This window comes from Eubalaena glacialis, chromosome 7 (assembly GCF_028564815.1).
Source record: "Eubalaena glacialis isolate mEubGla1 chromosome 7, mEubGla1.1.hap2.+ XY, whole genome shotgun sequence".
NCBI lineage: Eukaryota > Metazoa > Chordata > Mammalia > Artiodactyla > Balaenidae > Eubalaena > Eubalaena glacialis.
In genome coordinates, this window is record NC_083722.1 from 41,672,121 (window position 1) to 41,691,087 (window position 18,967).

The 18,967-nt window shown below is 43.3% G+C and overlaps 1 protein-coding gene across 1 annotated transcript in view; it reads right to left on the reverse strand.

Moving 5' to 3' along the window:
- Nucleotides 1–458: 458 nt before the first annotated feature.
- The window catches only part of GCLC (glutamate-cysteine ligase catalytic subunit), a 38,987-nt gene continuing 20,478 nt past the window's right edge, over nt 459–18,967 (reverse strand). Inside the window, exons 4-16 of the mRNA XM_061196430.1 lie at nt 17,795–17,908; nt 16,158–16,216; nt 15,901–16,034; nt 11,391–11,465; nt 10,795–10,911; nt 9,575–9,713; nt 9,042–9,154; nt 8,470–8,562; nt 8,068–8,172; nt 3,439–3,520; nt 3,259–3,362; nt 3,051–3,171; nt 459–1,981 (exon numbers count right to left, since the gene is read on the reverse strand). Of these exons, the coding sequence (XP_061052413.1) occupies nt 1,770–1,981; nt 3,051–3,171; nt 3,259–3,362; nt 3,439–3,520; nt 8,068–8,172; nt 8,470–8,562; nt 9,042–9,154; nt 9,575–9,713; nt 10,795–10,911; nt 11,391–11,465; nt 15,901–16,034; nt 16,158–16,216; nt 17,795–17,908 (1,468 nt within the window). The 3' untranslated portion in view covers nt 459–1,769. The remainder of the gene's footprint in view (nt 1,982–3,050; nt 3,172–3,258; nt 3,363–3,438; nt 3,521–8,067; nt 8,173–8,469; nt 8,563–9,041; nt 9,155–9,574; nt 9,714–10,794; nt 10,912–11,390; nt 11,466–15,900; nt 16,035–16,157; nt 16,217–17,794; nt 17,909–18,967) is intronic.

Below are 18,967 nucleotides of genomic sequence, written 5' to 3' on the forward strand. Positions count from 1 at the left end.
GAGAGGGATGTGGGTCCAAAGACATGGGTTGGAAACAGTTCTCTGCAGGGTCTGCTGAGCCAGTCTAAGCGGGACAGCACCCCAGTGTGCACACAGCCCGAGTTACCTGTAACTCACCATGTGACAACTGACTTGGCACAGCGACAGTTTGGAGTAAAAGAAAAATTCACTTCCAGTGGTCATTTCTCCTCTCCCCACAGGAGCTGACAGCTACTAGGGAGGTGAGGCATCTGTTTTCATCACTATGCGTCTTTCTAGAAAGAGCTGAGGATCATGATGAAGAAATCATTTCCTGGCATATCTGGGCTAATTAAAAAAAACCAACCCTCACCACCATCCGTTTAGTTGTAGAACTCACACATTCAAGAGTTTTCACAATGCCAATTCCATTCTTTTATTTCCTCATACCACAAACACTTTACTGCCTTTTTACAAACTGAATTCACACAAGCAAATTGCAAAGGAAAAACAGGCGTTCTTTAATCCTCCAAAATGCATGTATGAAATATAGCACAAACCCTAGTATCTAAACATAAACAGGTTTAGCTGAAGCTTTATGGTAATTTCTTAAAATTAGCATGACAGTTTAGATATTTATGCCTATAAAGTTTGCATAATCTACTATACATAGTTTTTTCAGAAGCAGTTAAGACTTTTAACTAATTGGGGAAATAAAACTTCAACAAAAAGCTCTAACAATTGTGTGAAACTTAATTATTTACAATTAAACATTTAGGGTCCTGATTCACAAAACTTAGTGCATATCATGATTTATTTATGAGTTTCGCAGAGAAGGTAAGTAGTATGCAGAATAATCCCCAAGTAAAATCTAGAATAAATGGCTTTTAGAAGAATGTCTGTAATATGCTTACTGGAAACTAGAGAAAAAGTAACAAAACAAAAACTTCAGCAGCTGCGTTTGATTTGAAAATTTAAGTAGACAGCAGCAATCCGAATAAACAGGTGACCACAACAGAAGAGCTGGTGGCATTTTTGACATTACTCTTGGTATGTACAAGAAGAAAAACGATTCTCCCCCTTTTTCCATAAAAAAATTCACCCCCAATAATCACTACACATGAACTCAGAGTCTTTCTCCAGAGTTGTCTTCAAACTTGATGCCAATATTAGCAACTGCAGACAGAAAGTACTGTCAGTTCAGTGGGTTCTGTTTAGTGGGAAAAGCTTGGGACAGGGTTACCGAGGGGTTAGCTATTCCAATTACAAAAGAATCATCATAGATAAGGTGCCGGAAATCCAAGCTTCCCCTCAAAGCACTTTGGTGGATTCAACAGTGATTTTATGTATATGCCAAAGGAGATGATTCAAAGAAAATTAGCAGGACAAACTGTTTTCAAGGTGAAGTGACAGATTTCAGTGAATCAGGTCCCAGGTAAAGTCTTTTTAAAAAAACCAAAAATTTACAGTAAACATTTTAAACTCTGGAATGCAGATATAGTAGTTATCAGTAAGTTACATTTACAAAACCGTTTCCACAGTAGTTGCTCCAGAGTCAGAACTGAAAAATGTACAAGCCAGCTCACGAATGACTTTAGATACAGTGTTATTAAAATACATTGTTAGTCATAAAAATACTTTACTATGTACATGTACACTGTATAAACTCTAGATTTGCCTAAACCCACTTCTGCCGAGCAGCTCAGGAAACAGTGCAGTGCTATTATCTGGTCTTCACACCACGCACACGGGCTGATCCTGCGGTCAGTCCTTCACTAACATGGTGAAGCATTTCTCCTTCTGCAGGACGTCTAGTTGGAAGAGTCAGTTTTACTTCCACTGTACTTTACTTTCCTAAATGCTGGTCCAAGTAACTCTGGGCATTCACATAATTCATTTGCGATTTGGTTACACTTTAAAAGAAGGCTATAGTTCATCTCGTCAGTTATTACACTGTCTTGCTTGTAGTCTGGATGGTTTGCGATAAACTCCCTCATCCATCTGGCAACTGTCATTAATTCTCCTGAAAAAAAAAAAAATTTTTTTTTTTTTTTTAAACAACTTAATGGTAGTGTTTGTTTTTTGTTTGTTTGGTTTTTTTCTTTCGTAAGTTGACATTTATTGGCCCACATAATACAATCCTGAAGAAGAATCAGTGTGGCCTTCTGGTGTACCCACATGGCAGGGGCCAGGAACGAGCTATATTATGTGGCCGTAATGTTTGAAGAATTCCTCCCGGGGAAGGGTTTCATGTTGCAGGCAGGCGGCGAGAACACACACATCCCACTGCTACGGGACCTGTTAAGATGCCACCCACATGGTGATGCTGCTGGCTCTAAGACATGGGAGCCAACATGTGTGGACTAGAGCCCGAGTTCTCCCATCTGGCCAAGTCCTGCCCACGCCGGTGTCACGAGACTGCCCCGGGACAGGAGGGCCCCCCAGTTCCCCAGAGCCATCTGATCAAAGAGGCGGAGAGAATAATGAAAAGTAGATTCATGAAGACAGAAACTGGCAGATACAGCATTTGGGGGCGGGGTATACCCTTTGTGGGTCTGGAAATTTTACAGAAGCCTCGAGCAAAATACAGATGCCACTGCTACTGTCCTCTTAGTCACGGCTGACAGCTCCCCGGCCACCATGATCTCAAAGGTGAGAAAGTGGGGTTCCAGGGCGCCCCTGTAGGGAGGCAGGCTGGAGGGCCACCGTCCTAGCTGTGCTATTAGTTAACCTGAGGACCGGCTTAGACTCACTGTGCAAAGAGCCCAGGGTGCCTCACGACACACACAGTCGGGCATAAATGTCGGACAGGCAATCCAGATACTGTATTTCATTACCTAAGAGGCCATTGGCTTAAAGATGCAGCATTATTGTACGAACCAGTAAGAAAAAAAGCACTGCTAATTAATCTGTGACTGTCAAAGATTACAAGGTGCATCCAACCGCAGAGATGGTACAATGTGGAAAAGTGCATTGATTTAGGATACCGTATACTTTAATAAAAGACTGCTTTAAAAAGTGAATATTGTAAGATTGTGAGGTTCTGCCTACGTTAAGAGATTTTTAAAAAAGCAAAGCACAGAATGCCATACCGGATGCTCTCTTCTTAATCAGCTTCAGGTAGTTCAGAATACTGCATCTGGTGTCCACGTCCACCTCCATGTTTTCCAGGTAAGAGTTCAGGATGGGGATCAGCCCGGGGAACACGCCTTCCTGCAAGACGTGGGGTGCGCTGTCAGCCGACTCCCCGGGGGCGGGGGGGTGTGGGGTGGGGCCGGGTAGCTGGGCCGCGGGCCCTACCTTGCCATTGATGATGGTGTCGATGGTCATGAGCGCGTACTCCTCGGCCGCTGGCTCGGTGCTGCCCGTGGTCTTGCCGCGGCCGTCCACCATGGCGTTGCCACCTGCCAGAGGGGCGCAGAGGCTGTTAGCGGCCCGTGTGGCCTACAGGGACCCCAAAAATACAAGAGGAGGCAGTACCTTTGCAAATATCTTTTCTGAAATAAAACAATCCCTGCAGGACGGCATCTCGCTTCTGTGCTACTTTCATGTTGTCATCAACCTAAAGGAGGAAAACAATCGCAGCCAAGTCAGAATATTGCCGAAGTCAGGGCACTCCTGCTCCCGTGCGTTTGGGGGCTGCGGCGCCTCGCTCACCTCGCGGTCTGGACCCATCTGTGAAGAAGCCTCCCACAGCCAGCGCTTGCTGGCGGCCAGATAAGACTTTGCACTGTCATGTGGGGCTGTGTCCCTCAACCCCAGACTGCTGGGATGTGCTTTTTAATAACAACGGGGCAATTCTAAGAGAAGCTTACCTTAAAAATCAATGCGAAACTTACACTCATGTAGGCCGCCCACATCTCGAGGTCCCTTGAGACACCGTGGGATGAATCTATGGCATTGGCAGGTCAGGGGGCTGGTCCCTCCTCACAGCCCAGACTCACTCTCCTGCCTCTCCTGCCACCTGGAGTTGAGGGCTATGCCCTCCCCGCCCCTGGGGTTTTGCTGCCTCATAGGCGGGCTGTGGGATCTGGAATAAGGTGACCCCTCCCAGGGCAGGTCACCGATGCTGCCTGCCCACCTGCGGCTCTGCCGTGCCCACTCCCTCAGGAGACCCCAACCCCTATTTGTGAATTCTCCATTTCTCCAATGACTTTTTAAGACCCTCAAAGTAGAGCTTTTAAAACTTTTTAGTAGTAGTCCCTTATTTCTGTAATGAAACCTTAGGGGACTCTCCATATAGAAAACAGACACAAGTCAGAGGTCATGTTGAAGAGGGATGGTCAGTACAGAGTCTTTGATTACTTAGCTTTGCCCCCTGACACTGATTAATTCCTATCATTATTTTTTTTTTGTTTTAAGGCACATATGACCTTCGGATTAATCTAGACACAGGAACATATTCAAGCAATCTAAAATTCTATCATGGCTAGGAACATCTGGCTTCATTTCTAATAACGTTTGTATTTTTCTTAGTCTTGACAAAAATTCACAAAGATCACCAGTTTTAATTTCTGCTTTTATGAATTCCTTTTAAAAAGCTGTAATTTTACTACAGCTCTTTAGATTCTTAATTTAATTACTTAGGTTTATTTTTAATGTTTCTGTTTATAGTACTTAAAGCTGTGATTTTCCCTTAGAAATTATCTTTGCCAGCATCACTTTCCTATACAATCTATAATTCGTTTTTTTTTAAAATTTTATTGAAGTATAGTTGATTTACAATATTGTGTTAATTTGTGCTGTACAGCAAAGTGACTTACTTATACACATATGTATTCTTTTCCATTCTAGTTTATTGCAGGATACTGAATATAGTTCCCTGTGCTATACAGTAGGACTTTGTTGTTTACCCATTCTATATATACTAGTTTGCATCTATAATTCTAGTTTTGACTTAATCTAGAACCTACTAGGAAAACGATTTAAAATTTCCAATAGTTAAATTTTTCCTGAACATTTTCTTGTTGAATTTTGGTGGGAATGTATCCTGTACAGTGTCTACTTCTGAGAAGTGAAAATTTTCCTTAATTAATTTTTGTTATTCTTCCTCAGGGCATTTAAAAAAGGTGTGCCATGGTATAAGATTTGTGATCAGGTGACACAACCAAGCTTATTAACTGTGTCATTTAATTCCCCTGTGGCCTTTCTCATCCTTTGATTATATGGCCTGTCAGTTACTGAGTAACGTGCCAGAAACTCTGCTAAGTGACTTACTCCACGAACCCCACATGGCCTTATGACAGCCCACGTGTCTCTGTTCTACACCTGCGAACTGGGGCACTGAGAGGACAACTAACTTGTCTAGGTGAAAAAGCTAGTAAGTAGTGCAAGTGGTTTATGAATTGAGTGCTCACCTGGAAGCCACATCTTACCCACCGTACTACAGTGCCTTTAAATTCTTCTTATGCTGCTGAGAAATGTTTGCTACACTTTATGTTAAAAAAAAAAAAATGGCTCTAATGTTATCTTGAAAGAGTATATAAAATTGTTTCCTGTCTCTCATTTAAGACCTTCTCACATTTTGTCTGTTGAGACTTTGCCCTTCCTGAATTGTTAAAAGGTCATTATGGAGCTCTTTACTGTCAACATCTGTCCTTGTTTTAAGTATATCTTATGCAAACAACATGTACCATTACATTGCTATTTTATATCACCCGTTTTAGCTTTTGAATAGGAGAATTTAGTCTATTCAAATTTGTTTTCATCTTATTTTTACCACTGTATGTTCTCTGGACCATAATGTCTTATCACGCCCGTGGCCCCAGACCCGCTTTTGTGGCACCAGGAAGTTTTCTTTGTTTTTTTCCCACCTCTTTAGCTAGGAGATTAGAGGCGACAAACCCTATTTCTATACTGTTAGTGGTCTTTCTTACTTTTAGACAAGTAGTTTTGAAATTCTCTCTCCAAATGTCAAGCATTAAGAAGTATCTACCATTCCCCTCCTTCCACTGTCCCCTTGCTAGATAAGATTTCTGGCTTACTTTAGCCCTAACTTAATCTTTTTTGTTAGAATCACTTGGAATTTAAAGACTAATTTGGCTGGCATGGTTCTAATTCTTTACCCTTCGGATTCTGTAGACCTCTCGCCATCTCTTCTAGCATTTAATGTTGTAGATGAGAAATGATATCAATTGATTTTCTTCTCCCTCTTGGCAGGAAGTTTAGGTATCCTAATTTCCTCTCCTGTCTGGACAACTGATCTTCTCTTTGAGATTCAGAAATTCCTAGACTTGGGTTCTTCTTTAAATAATTCTGTCTCATCCTCAGTGGACTCTCACTCAGGGGTAATTCTATTTTTTATTTTCTTTATTGTATCTCACATCTGTTTTGTATAGACTGTTCTCTTCTTCTAAATTTTGATACAAACCCTGAACTTTCCAGAGAAATCCTCTCTTCCTTTTTCCCATAATCTCTGTTTCTTTGCCATCCTGCTGGGATGAATCTCAGTTTGGTTCCCCTAAATCACAGACTTTGATCTTCAACCACACCTGCTTACTGGTAAGCATACTGAGTGTGGCTACCACGTCCTTTGTTTCTGAGAACTCTTACTTTCCAAATGTTCTTTGGTCCACAGGGCTTGTTTATTTAAGATGTGACCTTTCTCTAGAATTTCTTTGAGGGCACTGAGAATTTATTTAAAAATTCTTTCCCGTTTCTAAATTAACTGTGTTTTGGAACTTCCCTGGCGGTCCAGTGGTTAAGACTCTGAACTTCCACTGCAGGGGGTGAGGGTTTGATCCCTGGTCAGGCAACTAAGATCCCACATGCTACGCGGCCAAAAAAAAAAAAAAAAAAAATTAACTGTATTTCACTGAGGATAATATACTCTGCAGGCCCATGGGCTCTTCTCTTTAAAAGTTTTCAATTTTATACTGACTTTCAGACATCTATATCTGACCCCAGAACAATGTGGGTCCACCTATATGAGGATTTTTCCAGCAGTAAATACTACAGCATTCCATGATCTGCTGCTGGTTGAATTCTCGGATACGGAGGAACTGACTATAAGTTACACGCAGTTTTTCGACTGTGTGAGGGTTGGAGCCCCTAACCCCCGTGCTGTCCAAGGGTCAAGTGTATTTCATAAGCAAAGGCTTGGACTGGCGGCTCACGTGAACCCCCCCTTACGTGCGTTCATCTCCCCAGTGGCTGTACCACATTCAGGGTGTGTGTGTGTGTGTGTGTGTGTGTGTGTGTGTGTGTGTGTGTGTGTGTGTGTGTGTGTGGTGGAGGGAGGTGCAGGCTGCAGAAGCCCCTCGAGGAGGGAGGGTGTGTGTGTGTGTGTGGTGGAGGGAGGTGCAGGCTGCAGAAGCCCCTTGAGGAGGGAGGAGCGGAGCAGGGGAGGCGCAGATGCTCGGCTATGCAGCTTTATTCGTGGGACAGGGCAGCTCTGCTTCTCTTCCCTCCAGCCCTGAGCCCCGGCAGACCCTCACTCCGCCCGGCAGCCTTTCCCAGCCACTCTCTGTGCCAAGAGACCCACCGGCCAGGAACCAAAGGTCTCTATACTCACTTGGCTACTGCCCCGCGGCCCCCAGCTTTGCTGCCTCACAGCCTGGAACTGTTCCAAGGCTCTGCCGGGAAACTGCTTCCAGAAAGCTCCTTCTTGGTTTTTGTTGGGCTGAGGCTGATTCAGATTTGTTTTTCCAGTAGTGCAGCGCCAACTATGTTCTCCGGAAACCTCTCCAGTTTGGTTCCACTCCCTGCACTACCGAAGTTACGCGTCCCTCCGTCCTGAGTCTAATATCGTGATCGGCCTGGGACTGGACAGGACGAAACCCATTTGTGGGAATCCCTCCCACCATCATCTTGAGTCAAAAGCCTCTAGAAACTAGAGATTGTTCAAATGCAACCCTAAATGTCTTCCAAATGGGCTGAGTAAGGAGCTACTATTAACATTTTTTTCCAGGAGTCTCCACCAAAACGGTACCAAAATCTCTAGCATAAACTTAGGTTTAAAAAGAAAAAAAAATAGGGTGGAAGGAGAGCATTTTATTCTAAGGGAGGAACAATCCTAAGTGAGGTCAGAGTTGAAACAATTATTATCCGTAAATGAGCCATGGATGATAACCTACAGACACCCAGCCCTACACTGAAACTCGTCCTTACCTTTGACAGCGGGATGAGAAAGTCCAGTTTGTAGGAAAGGATCACCCTGGTGAGCAGCACCACGAACACCACGTACGCGGAGTTCTCGAAGTCTGTCAACTGAACCTGGACACGGGGCCCGAGACATTAGGGGCCCGCCGTGCAAACAGCTTCTCCCTGAGAGGCCCCTGAGGGTCATGTCTTTCCCAAGCATCTCCTAACCTCCCACCTGGGTCTGGAAGCCTCTGCCCACAATCTATTCTCAGAAGCAGTCCTCCCGAGCTGCTGCACTTGCGTGTAACACGCACACACGTGATCTGTGCTGCCTTCCAAGTAACCCGAGCTTCTGATAAGGCTGCGGGTGGGTGGCAGGTGGCTGGGAACGGGTGCGTCCGAGTCGGTTCCTGCCAACGGGCTGCGTACCTCCATGGGCCGGAATTCCACTCTCCATCCAATGTCGGAGTTTGGAGGAGGAGGCTTAAATCGCATTGTCTGCCAATTTGTGGACTGAATATTCTGTATTCAAAAAGCAGAGAATAAAACCAATTTTCCAGTAAGGTATTAAGATGATTTGATATTTAATACGTGAAGCAGACCGTTTACTGTCCATACCAAATACTCTTCAATTTACAAATACAAAAAGGTACAATCTAAGATTTTTGTGGAGCGTGACCTGCTAGGGAGACAAAACGGCAAGTGCTTAACGGAAGTTAGGTGACACAACAGCAGTCCTGAAAGAAGCGGTCGTGTTATTTTTCCGTGCAGCACATTTGCATTTTTCATCACTATGAAAACACGAGAAAATACTGAATGAAAAATTCAGAACCGGAGAGTAAGAATCATAAAATAAGGGTACTTGAACCAATTTAAAATCTTTGCTGCACTGGGTCATGGAGGCCATAGAAGGCTTCTACTGTCATCAACGCCTTGCCCCTCCAGACAGCGGCCTCCACCCTGGACAGTGAAGTGAAATGCCTTCAAAGCGGAGCAGATACCTCAAAATGGTCGGACTCATTGGCATCGTCCAGGTGGATCTTCTCTTCAAACAGAGTCAGCGGGTCTCTAATGAAGAGATGAGCCACGTGCTGGGCCAGGAGATGATCGATGCCTGCAGAGAGAGGTCACACCGCTCACTTCAGAGCTGTTCTCCATGCCCAGAAAGACGGCAGGACAGCTCGGGAAGTCTGAAGAAAGGGCATCTAGAAGCTCAGGAAGTGGCTGGGCTGTGCAGGATTCTCGTGTCTCCCAGGATTTTATCCTATGGAGTCTGTTCGCTCCTTACACAACGCCCATGGGGGCAGAGCTGGGGACCGAGGGACAGACCTCCAAAGTCAGTTCCTTTTGCTAAATAAAAGTCAAGATCTCACAAGTATCTGGAACTTGAAACTTTAAGAACACGCAGCCTCATGAGAAAAGAGACTTCACATTAAAAATAGAAGCCAGACCAGGAGTCAGCAAAGGAGTTTAAAAGGGCTTTGAAGAACTAAAGGCTTACAATCAAATCTAGACAAAAGGAACAGAGGCTCACCTTCCTGCAACAGCTGTTCATAGATTTCTTTGTCTTTCGTCAGGTCGATGTCATTATATTTCTCACCGCACTCAGATAAGTAACTGTCTATTGAATCGTATCGGGACTTACTGATCCTATAGTGGTTGTTCTTCAGCGGCTAAAATTGAAAAAAATACAAATGAATGCCATATAAAATGATGTGGCAATAAACTAACACTCCAAATAATTATATTAAAAACCTATATACTATATATGTAATTACATAAAACTGTCCAACCTGAACATGAGATCCCGAAAAAAAGCTAGTTAATCCTGAAAAGTATTAGAAAAATTATATTAAAAAAAATCTGAAGACAATTTAAGTAGTCTGTTTTCTGATATGACTTAAATATATATATATTTCTTTTTTTTTTTTTAAAGTGGATCACCTTCATTCTCATTAAGATAGGAAAATGCCAATGTTGAAAGCAAAACTATAAAACTATAATGTAAAACAAAGCTATTAAAATGATTTCTGCTTTAAAGTTTATTTCTACTTAGAAGGCATGTTCAACAATTTATGAACAATTACATAAAGAGCAGAGCAGCAATAGGGCAGCCCAGGTCGAGAACATCAGAATCACCTGTGAGGGCTCCTTTAGTAACATGTATGTCTAGGTTCCAGTTCTGGACATACTTACTCACTGGGCTAGGATGGGCCTGGGTACTTATTTTTAAAGATCTCTATAGGTGGTTCTGATGCACAGTCTTGGTTGGAGAGATGCAGTTCAACATGCAAACAAGAGGCACAAACCTACCCTTATTAGGCAAACCTGACCCTTTGTAACAGGCAAAAGAACCTGACAACAGATTACACTTTCCACAGCAGAGAGCATCACAGACAAAGCACTCATGTAGCACCAAAAAGCTTTCTGGTAAAAACAGCCATCAGCACTGACTCCCAAAATATAGAAAAACTGTACTACTAATTTTAGAAGGTAAAACAAATACTGGTTTCAACAAATGATGAAAATTAACTTGAACCCCTCCCCCCCCCCAACCAAATCACATTTCCCACATTCTCACCCCAAACACACATTGTGAAGCCAAAGACAGGTTGATAACCTGTCAGCTTCTTTCCATGTGTGACTAACCCACTCAGGATAAAAATTTAAGGGCAACTTCAAAACTGTGAGTAGTGACAATATCCCCATTTTACCTGCTGGATTTAAAAGACTATTAAGGAAAATCACTCCCACCTCCAGTCCTCTCTCCTCCCGAGTTCTATCATCTACAGATGCAGAAATCACGCCCCAGCGACAATCAATGTCTGACACATAGCCTCGGTAAAAAGGAGACGCAGCGCTCAAAGCCATCTAAAAACAAACAGAAGTCAGCACCTGCAAGTTCAAAGTGTCATTTACATGCTGAAAAAAGCTCCATGCAGTTACCTCTGGTCTGGAAGAATAAGTTTATTCTTATTGCAACCCCTACAGATTTCTACTACATCTACTGTACCTGCCTTCTCATGGTGAAATACACCAGAAGTGACTCCAATCCTTGCCTCTGATTCATTTAAATCATCTTCTCTATATCGTGAGGACAGGCAGGATGGGAGGGGGAAAACGGCTATGCTCAAGCTCGACACTTCAACACAAAAATGCCTTACTGGCAACGGTAAACTCTACAGCTTAGACTCTTATCCATTAGCTCTAAGTCTGCATATTATTCATGTTAGTTCAGTTCTAAATGAAGTCTTAACTGGACTTAAATTGTACATGGTCAGCAAATTTTGCACGTGCAGTCTTTATTTTATACAAAGAAGTAGTTAAAATTAGGTGTGATTTCTACTTACGACAATTGGGCAGATAGTGGCCAACTGATCATAAAGGTATCTGGCCTCAGATATGCTGCAGGCTTGGAACGTTACCTGTTTAAGAATCCCAAGTTATTAAACAACAACACAAAATCAGTACCATCCTCCACAAGGAGCCAAGTCTGAGAAGGAAGGTGGTTGGTCATGGCATGTGATGGTCATTCCGTTGATGACAACATTGAATACAGGAGTTTTAAGAGCTGTCTCGGATGAATTTTGCTAGAAAATGGCTTTAATCATGTTCACATCTACTATAAATAACCATGTTCCAAAGTTAAGTAAGATTAAGAAGTCAGGAAAGAAAAATAAGACCTAGATTAACAATGAAGTTCAGCCAGGCGTTTCCTCTTCCACTGACTTATTTCCTTCTACAGCTGCCCATCCACATCTGTGGGCTTGTATACATTTTGGTACAAAAGGGGGATCTGGAGATGCGAATGATGGGTTTCAGAGTTCGCTGGTGGCACAATGGGGAATAGCTCGGGAGGGCGCAGGACTGGAGGAAGGAAGAGAGGGCAGTTAAAACACTGCAACTGTCCAGGAAAAGACTGAGGAAGTCTGGTGGGAAGAGGCACAGCAGGGCCAAAGCAGGCCTGGTGACCAGTGGGCACAGACGGCGAGGAGTGACCTGGGTTTTGGCCTGGGTGCTCCTCGGACAGATGCGAAGCAGCAGTGCCAGGACACAATGGCCCTGTAAGTGGCTTGGTCTCCAGGGCTGGGGCCAGGAAGAAAAATCCGAGCTGGAGAAGTATTTGGGGAGCAGGCCCGGATGATGTACTAAGAAGGGCAGATTGCCCAGGAAGCCCGCACAAGAGGGGTAAGTAGCACACTTAAGAGTTAGGCAGAGAAGGAGATCATGTAATTGATTAGTGCAAATCCTCTCCAAACAGTTACCCAAAAGAAACCAAAAAAAAAAAAAAAAAAAAAAAAAGTGCTGCGCTCTGCAGGGCTGGGGCAGCGGAAGGGGAAGGGAACACAAATTGTGGTTGTGTTGGCACATTTGTAATAACTGCAAACTGGGAACAGTTCTCATGTCCTGTTGTTATTTAATAATGACACTTTGGATTTTGTGTTGGTGCAGTAAATAATTTAAGTGCTTAATAGTTGAACTAGCAGCTGAGTGAATGTTTACTATTCTAATCGCAAACTGTTAGTTCCAGTAGTTTTAGCCAGGTCTCAACTTTGCTTTTTTTTGTTTTGTTTTGGCTTTTGTTTAAATGGCAGAGGACTTCTGTTGGAGACTCAAGGGTCTAACCGCTGAATTCATGGCATTTCACGTCAGTGTGGTGACTGACTACAGAAAACGATGATTCAGACCATTTACTGTGTCCTGACTTTCCTACCATTTCTATGTGAATTATTAAGTCAGTGCTATATTTTAATTAAAACATAATGATAGGTACCCAGCCATTACAAATTAATTCAACACACGGAGAAGAGCTGTGTCACAGGTGTTAAGGGCAAGAATGTCAAAGGTGAAAACAGAAATTGAGAAGAACTGACAGGTCACTAATAACCCAAACCAGGGCAGTTTCTGCCAAGAGGTGGGAATGAAGAAATCAGCTTGTCTGTCGGTAAGAGTTAAATGAGAAGTGGCGGAGATGGCGAGCAGAGTATTTACAGGCTTATCTGCTGTGACTCCACCCCTAAAGTGTAAGCCCTAGGAGGGCAGGGGTCTGCCTTGCGGTTCTCTATCCCCAGTGTGTTGGACAGGGTCTGACACCCACTTAGTCCTTAATATTTATTAAGTGAATAGAGTATCTTGAAGGAAAGAGGGTGCTAAAGAGGAGAACACAGGAGCAAAGATAAGTTTTATTTGTATAAAATGGAGGGATACTTGAAAAGCTGACCCTACAGCCCAAACTTATATGGATTGAGATTAGGAATACCTAAATGTTCCCCCAAGTGTTTTGACTGCTGAATGCTTTTGAACATACATCTCTTAGTTTATTTAGGTCCTTTTTTGAGTTACTCTTAGCTATTTTAGAGTCTGTTATTTTTGTTTTTAAGAAGATCCTATGATAAGCATTTTTTCTTTTCAGTTTTTTGATTGGCTTCTCTTAGATGGCCTAGTATATACTAGACAATTCACAGGCAAATTCTGAAAAAGTCAACCCTAGAAAAATATGCTTAAGAAAACTGGCAACTGGAATTCAATAGCCGAGTTACAACAGTGATACGACTTAGTTATTCTAAGTATATTTAGTAACTAGCTTCTTTACCCCAGGGCTGATTGAGCCATTGAGACATCACTGTAGTAATGGCTTTAGTGGGGGAAGAAAAAAAAAGAGTTCTAACACCTTAAAAACATATGAATATATGAACAGTTTTGGATTCTGGTATCCTTTTAAAGTATCATATAAAGAAGAGAAGCAATGTCACTAGAAAACTGATGAGGGAAAAAAAAAGAGAAAGTATGAAAAATTGATGTTAGAAACCTAAATATCTAAAATTTGTCCAGAACCCAGTGTTGAAGCCACAAGATTTTCTTGGGGGGCGGGGGAAGCCTATCACAATGTGCATGAACTTATTAAATGATTCCTGCAAAGTCCCCCACCAAGAGTCAAGAATTTGAATATAGTTGAAGTACTTTTTGTTCTGTACAGTAAGATGCTCACTGACCTTAAAAATCAAACAAACAAACAAAAACTTTGAAACCATCTTTTTTTTGCCTTATTGTAATAAGTAGTTTCTAGTGTTCCACTTAAGAGATAAAGCAGAAATTTCTGTGGTGATTGATGGAATTTGTCTCATTTACCATATACTTACATTATCTGTGCTAAAGACTTTTAAGTGGAGTACTGAAAGTGGGGTGCTGGACACACCACTGAGAAAAAGAAAACAACCTTAAACCCATGACAAAGCTTAAATTGGATGGAAAACTGTATCTACAAGCAATAAAAATGTAAACTACCTACCATTAGGACATATTTATTTGTGTAAACACAGTGTTTCAAGGGAAAGACTATCCCTTTGGAATGGGGCAACTGTGCTGTCCATGGCAAAACACCCTGGTTTAATATTAAACCAAGAAAAAAAGGCAATCGGTCCTCCAAGAGCACTGATAGATTTTAAAGCTGTGCACTGTAAGTTCTAGAGCTTAATGGTTCTCTTTAGAAATATTTGGAATTAAGATAGGGAAGCAGATAAGGCAGTTAAAAGTCAACAGGTCTCTTTTTTATGAGTGTGTCCATCTGGAAGGAAACTCATAGCCTAGGTTTGTTTGCAAGACACATTTTATACCACCTATATAAGTCAGGGAAAGCAGGGGAAATGGTATCCTTGGCCATGGTTATTTGAACACACTTAGCATGTGAAAATCTGACTCCGGCATTCAATTTTGATTATACATAGTTGTAAAATAAACACATCCAAGATACATGTGCAAGAAGGTGTGTGTCTGTGTGCAGCTGCCTGAAATCATGGGATGCTGGGTCCCCAGCCGTGTGGAGGGCAGGCAGACTGAGGGCTGGGGGTGGGCTGTGGGGTGCTCATGTGGGGTCAGGCTTCACACCGCTCCAATCAGCAAATAATCAGAACTGGATAAAATCTCCTTGGATAATAACAAGAGGCCCTCTTTTTTTCTTTTGAAATTTTCAGTTTGAAACTTTTAATTTTGTGCCACTTTTACTTCTGTTCTAACATGATTTTAAACAAATTAAAGGTTAAAACCAATACTGTTGTTAATAAAAACAATTAAAGAATATTAGCTCAGAGACAGACCTAGAAGCAGCCTTAATATAAACCCTTCTTTCAGCTGTTGAGAATACTGAGACCAGAAGAAGGGGAGTTACCCAAATACCTGAGAAGTTACAGCTAAAGCCCAGACACAGGCTTGTGGGCAGCCCGATGGGTTCCTGCTCCCCGCTCCAGGTCCCCTGTGACGTGGGACACCATCCCCGCCACAGGTGCCAGTAATCTGATTAGATCCAGGGGACGTTTTAACCAAGTCATTGAGAGAAAGGCTATTCTACAATACCTCCTGTGAAACTTAGCCAGGGGCAAGGCAAACATGGGCTGCTAAATATTTATTCTTTTTATACCACTAGATGGCCTTGTAGGAAAATAAAAATTTAAAGTCCATATAATCCTTCCCTTGGATCACAAGCTCACTGGAGTGCATCCAGAGTTTATTTTCAGAAATGATAAGATCTGAGCAATGTTTACAATCTCAAAGCTAGTCACTAGATGGCAGCAAAAATTAGGCACAGAGAGAACAGAGACATTGACTGCAGAATATTTCACATTTTAAGTTCATTAACAACTATGTCTTTGTAGTGAACTGTACATTCCGTAAATTCTGTCCAGAGATAACTTCCAGTGAATTTACTAAGATAACTTCATTGGTTTTCAGAAAGAAGTACTAGCTACTATTTCAACCTGATTAAAATGTGATTTTTAAAAAGGAAACATGCACATATAAAGAAAAGAAGTTAATAAATAGAAACGGATGAGGACAGCTTGCCTCTCTGGATATTTGAAATGATACCTGCAGACAGCAATTGCCCATCCCAAAGCCCATAGCATCCATGTAAATGTGGTCGGGCTTAGAAGCCTTTGCTGCCTCATCATCCTCAGGAAATGTTTCTATAAATGGAGATGGTGTATTCTTGTCCTTAAATACTGCAGTATTAGTTGGGAAAAAAAAAAAAAAAAAAAAGAAAGAAAAGAGCAGGAAATGGGTGAGAGTCAAGGATTAACAACAATGGGGGGGTCCCCTCCCACCTGCCACCTCTGTAGACTCACTTGGGACGTTGATAACAACCTTCTCTCCTCTTCTGTGCCGGATGTTCCTGGTGAGGGTACTAAAAAACAGACAACAAATGTCCTAAGTTGGTCACCTAAGAACCATCATGCAAAAGAAGAATTTGACAATATGCAAGTACATGGAATGAAATCCTCCCTCAAACTAATCCTCTAAGACATCCCTACCGAAAATTCATGTGGACCGAGAGACTCTGAGGGGACTTCCTGAAAGAAGGCTTTGCATTAATACCAGGTCCTCTGGCTCTTGTTTGAGAATGTCATTCTCTCTCCTGCCCAAGCCCTGATCCCTGGCTCCGTGTGACTCACCAAACCAAGCTCAAGTGTTCAAGGTCTGCCGTGGTCTGGCCTCACCCTATGTGTCTAACATTTTCCATGTTAAGTCCAAAGACTTGAGCCCAACTGTGGTACTCATGTTCCCCGGGCATCTCTGGACCCCAGAATCTCATCACTCCCTCCACCCATCCTGCAGCATTAACACTATCCTCCAGCCTGCGATGTCTGATCCAGAAGCCCCTAGGCAAGCTGTGGCTGTGCGCACTGGACGTGCGGCCAGTCCTAATTAAAATGTGCTCTGAGGGCGAACACACAGCACATTTTGAAGACTTGGTACAGAAATAAAGTAAAACTTATTAATAATTAAAAAATACTGGTCACAAGTTGGATATATAGAGTTAAATAAAATACACTATAAGTTTACCCTTTTCACTTTTTTAACGTGGCTACAAAATTACTACTAAAATTACACATGTGGCTTGCATTATGGTTTTACTGGGCAGTGCTGCTGTCGACGGTGTTAAATGTCACCTCTCCCAGGAGGCCTGCTTTTGACCCCCTCAGTCAGAAGCACCTTCCTCTCTCTGGTGTTACCATCTTTGGACACCTGTCATAATCTACCTTTTCTTGGAGCTGAACATCTCCACCTTCCCCTTGGCACACTATAAACACTTGATGTTGGAAACTATGTTTATATGTCTTTATCTTCCCCACGGACTCTGCACGTAGCAGGTGTGCAGACCTGTTACAGGAATGAACACTGAGAAGTCACAGGTCCCTAACTCTAGGTCAGGAGCCCGGGTTCAGGATGACAGGTGAGACTCAAAGGTACAAAGCTGAGATCAGACTGGTGTGGGCCCTGAAGCAACTTGAAACCCTAGAATTAAAACTACAGACTAACAGACTTAGAAGTTAGTGGAACAGAAGGTAGAGAGTGCCTACTATATACACAGGTATTGTACATATTTTACCTTATTGCCAAGGTATATGGAGTGGGATGAGAAGACCACAGATACTGGTGGTAATTTTCAGAGGAGGGAAAGGTAAAAATAATGACAAGAAAGCTTCTCCAAACAGGTGTTAACAGAACTAGGATTCAAATGCATCTGTGGCTAAGTGAACAACTTTAGGATCACTTGGAAAACAGGCAGATCCAGCCTGGAAACAAGCAGCACCAACCGAGCAGCCTTGGGGGACCGAGAACAGGCGTAGCTGTGGGTCTGCGGCTCCTCTGGTTAATTACCACAGGAGCTGGAATTCAGGAACCGCTCAGTAATGATTGCGGAAGGGACACCGCACCCCCAGGGCAGGGATCCAGGGATCCGAGTCATCCACACACTCACCTGAAGCGCGGGTGCTTGTTTATCGCTTCATCAGGAAAGAAGAGGGACTTGGAAGCTCCTCCTTCCACTGGGTTGGGCTTGAACTCGGGCAGCGTAAACCCAGGGCAGCCTAATCTACAACAAATTGAAGAACTAAAGAGATAGAATCTGTCTTCAGGGATTAAAAATGTGCATGTGTAACGCTGCCTTTTTCAGGGGTCCGGCACACAGGTGTTCTGCAAACACTGTGCCCCTTGCAGCCACGCCTTTGCAGTCTGTCTTGCTCACCAAGCTCTTCTCTTGTGACTGCAGCCCTTTGCTGATTTTATCAGAAGCCCCCGTCCACTCAGGGTCTGCAGAGCACTTACTTACGTCCTGGCCGCCTTGGCTGTTTCCCCCACGCAGTTTCTGAGGCGTCTTCCTTTACCAGCTCTGACCCCTGCATACCACCACCTCCCCATCAGCCTGGTTCGACTTGGGACAGGCCTCCTGTTTCTTGCCTCTGCCAGGCACCTCATGAATCCCTCCAGATCAGGCAGGTTTTCTGCCAGTGCCCCTGTCCACCCCCAGATCTCCCTCTGGAGGCTGAAACCCAACCCTATTATCTCACTTGACCTGAAGAAGAGCTTTAATTCCAACACAGAAACAAAGCAGGGTGTAGATTGGCAGTGGGAAACTTTTGGCTTGGGAGCCAAGACTAGCCGGTGCCTTATTTTCAACCTCACCTTTTATAAAACTGGCCGCCCACGTTCGCCTTGTGAACAGCAACTGAACTTGCCGATCTTATCTGGAAAACAGCCCCAGCTATCATGGGGGCTCCTGAGAGTTCCTGCAGCTCCGTACATTATTCACGGACAGCCTGCAGCCTTAGGAAAAGCCCTTGCAGAGAGTGACAAACTGAGATCTGGGGGGCTCTCTGCTGACCGGAATCAGGCTGGTGAAGCACGTGTGTACTTGGCAGGAAGCGGGCAGCCAGGACTCAGACCCGCACCCCCAGCCCCGCTTTTCCTCCAGACCAGCACCGTCCAACGGAACCTCAGCAGGGATGGAAATGCTCACGACCTGCACTGCCCAGATGGGTACTGAGCAGGTGGAAGGAGGCGAATGAGACTGAGGAACTGAACTTCTCACTGTATGCAAGTCTGATTGATTTAAATGTAAACAGTCACATGACCACTGTTTGGGTTACTGGGC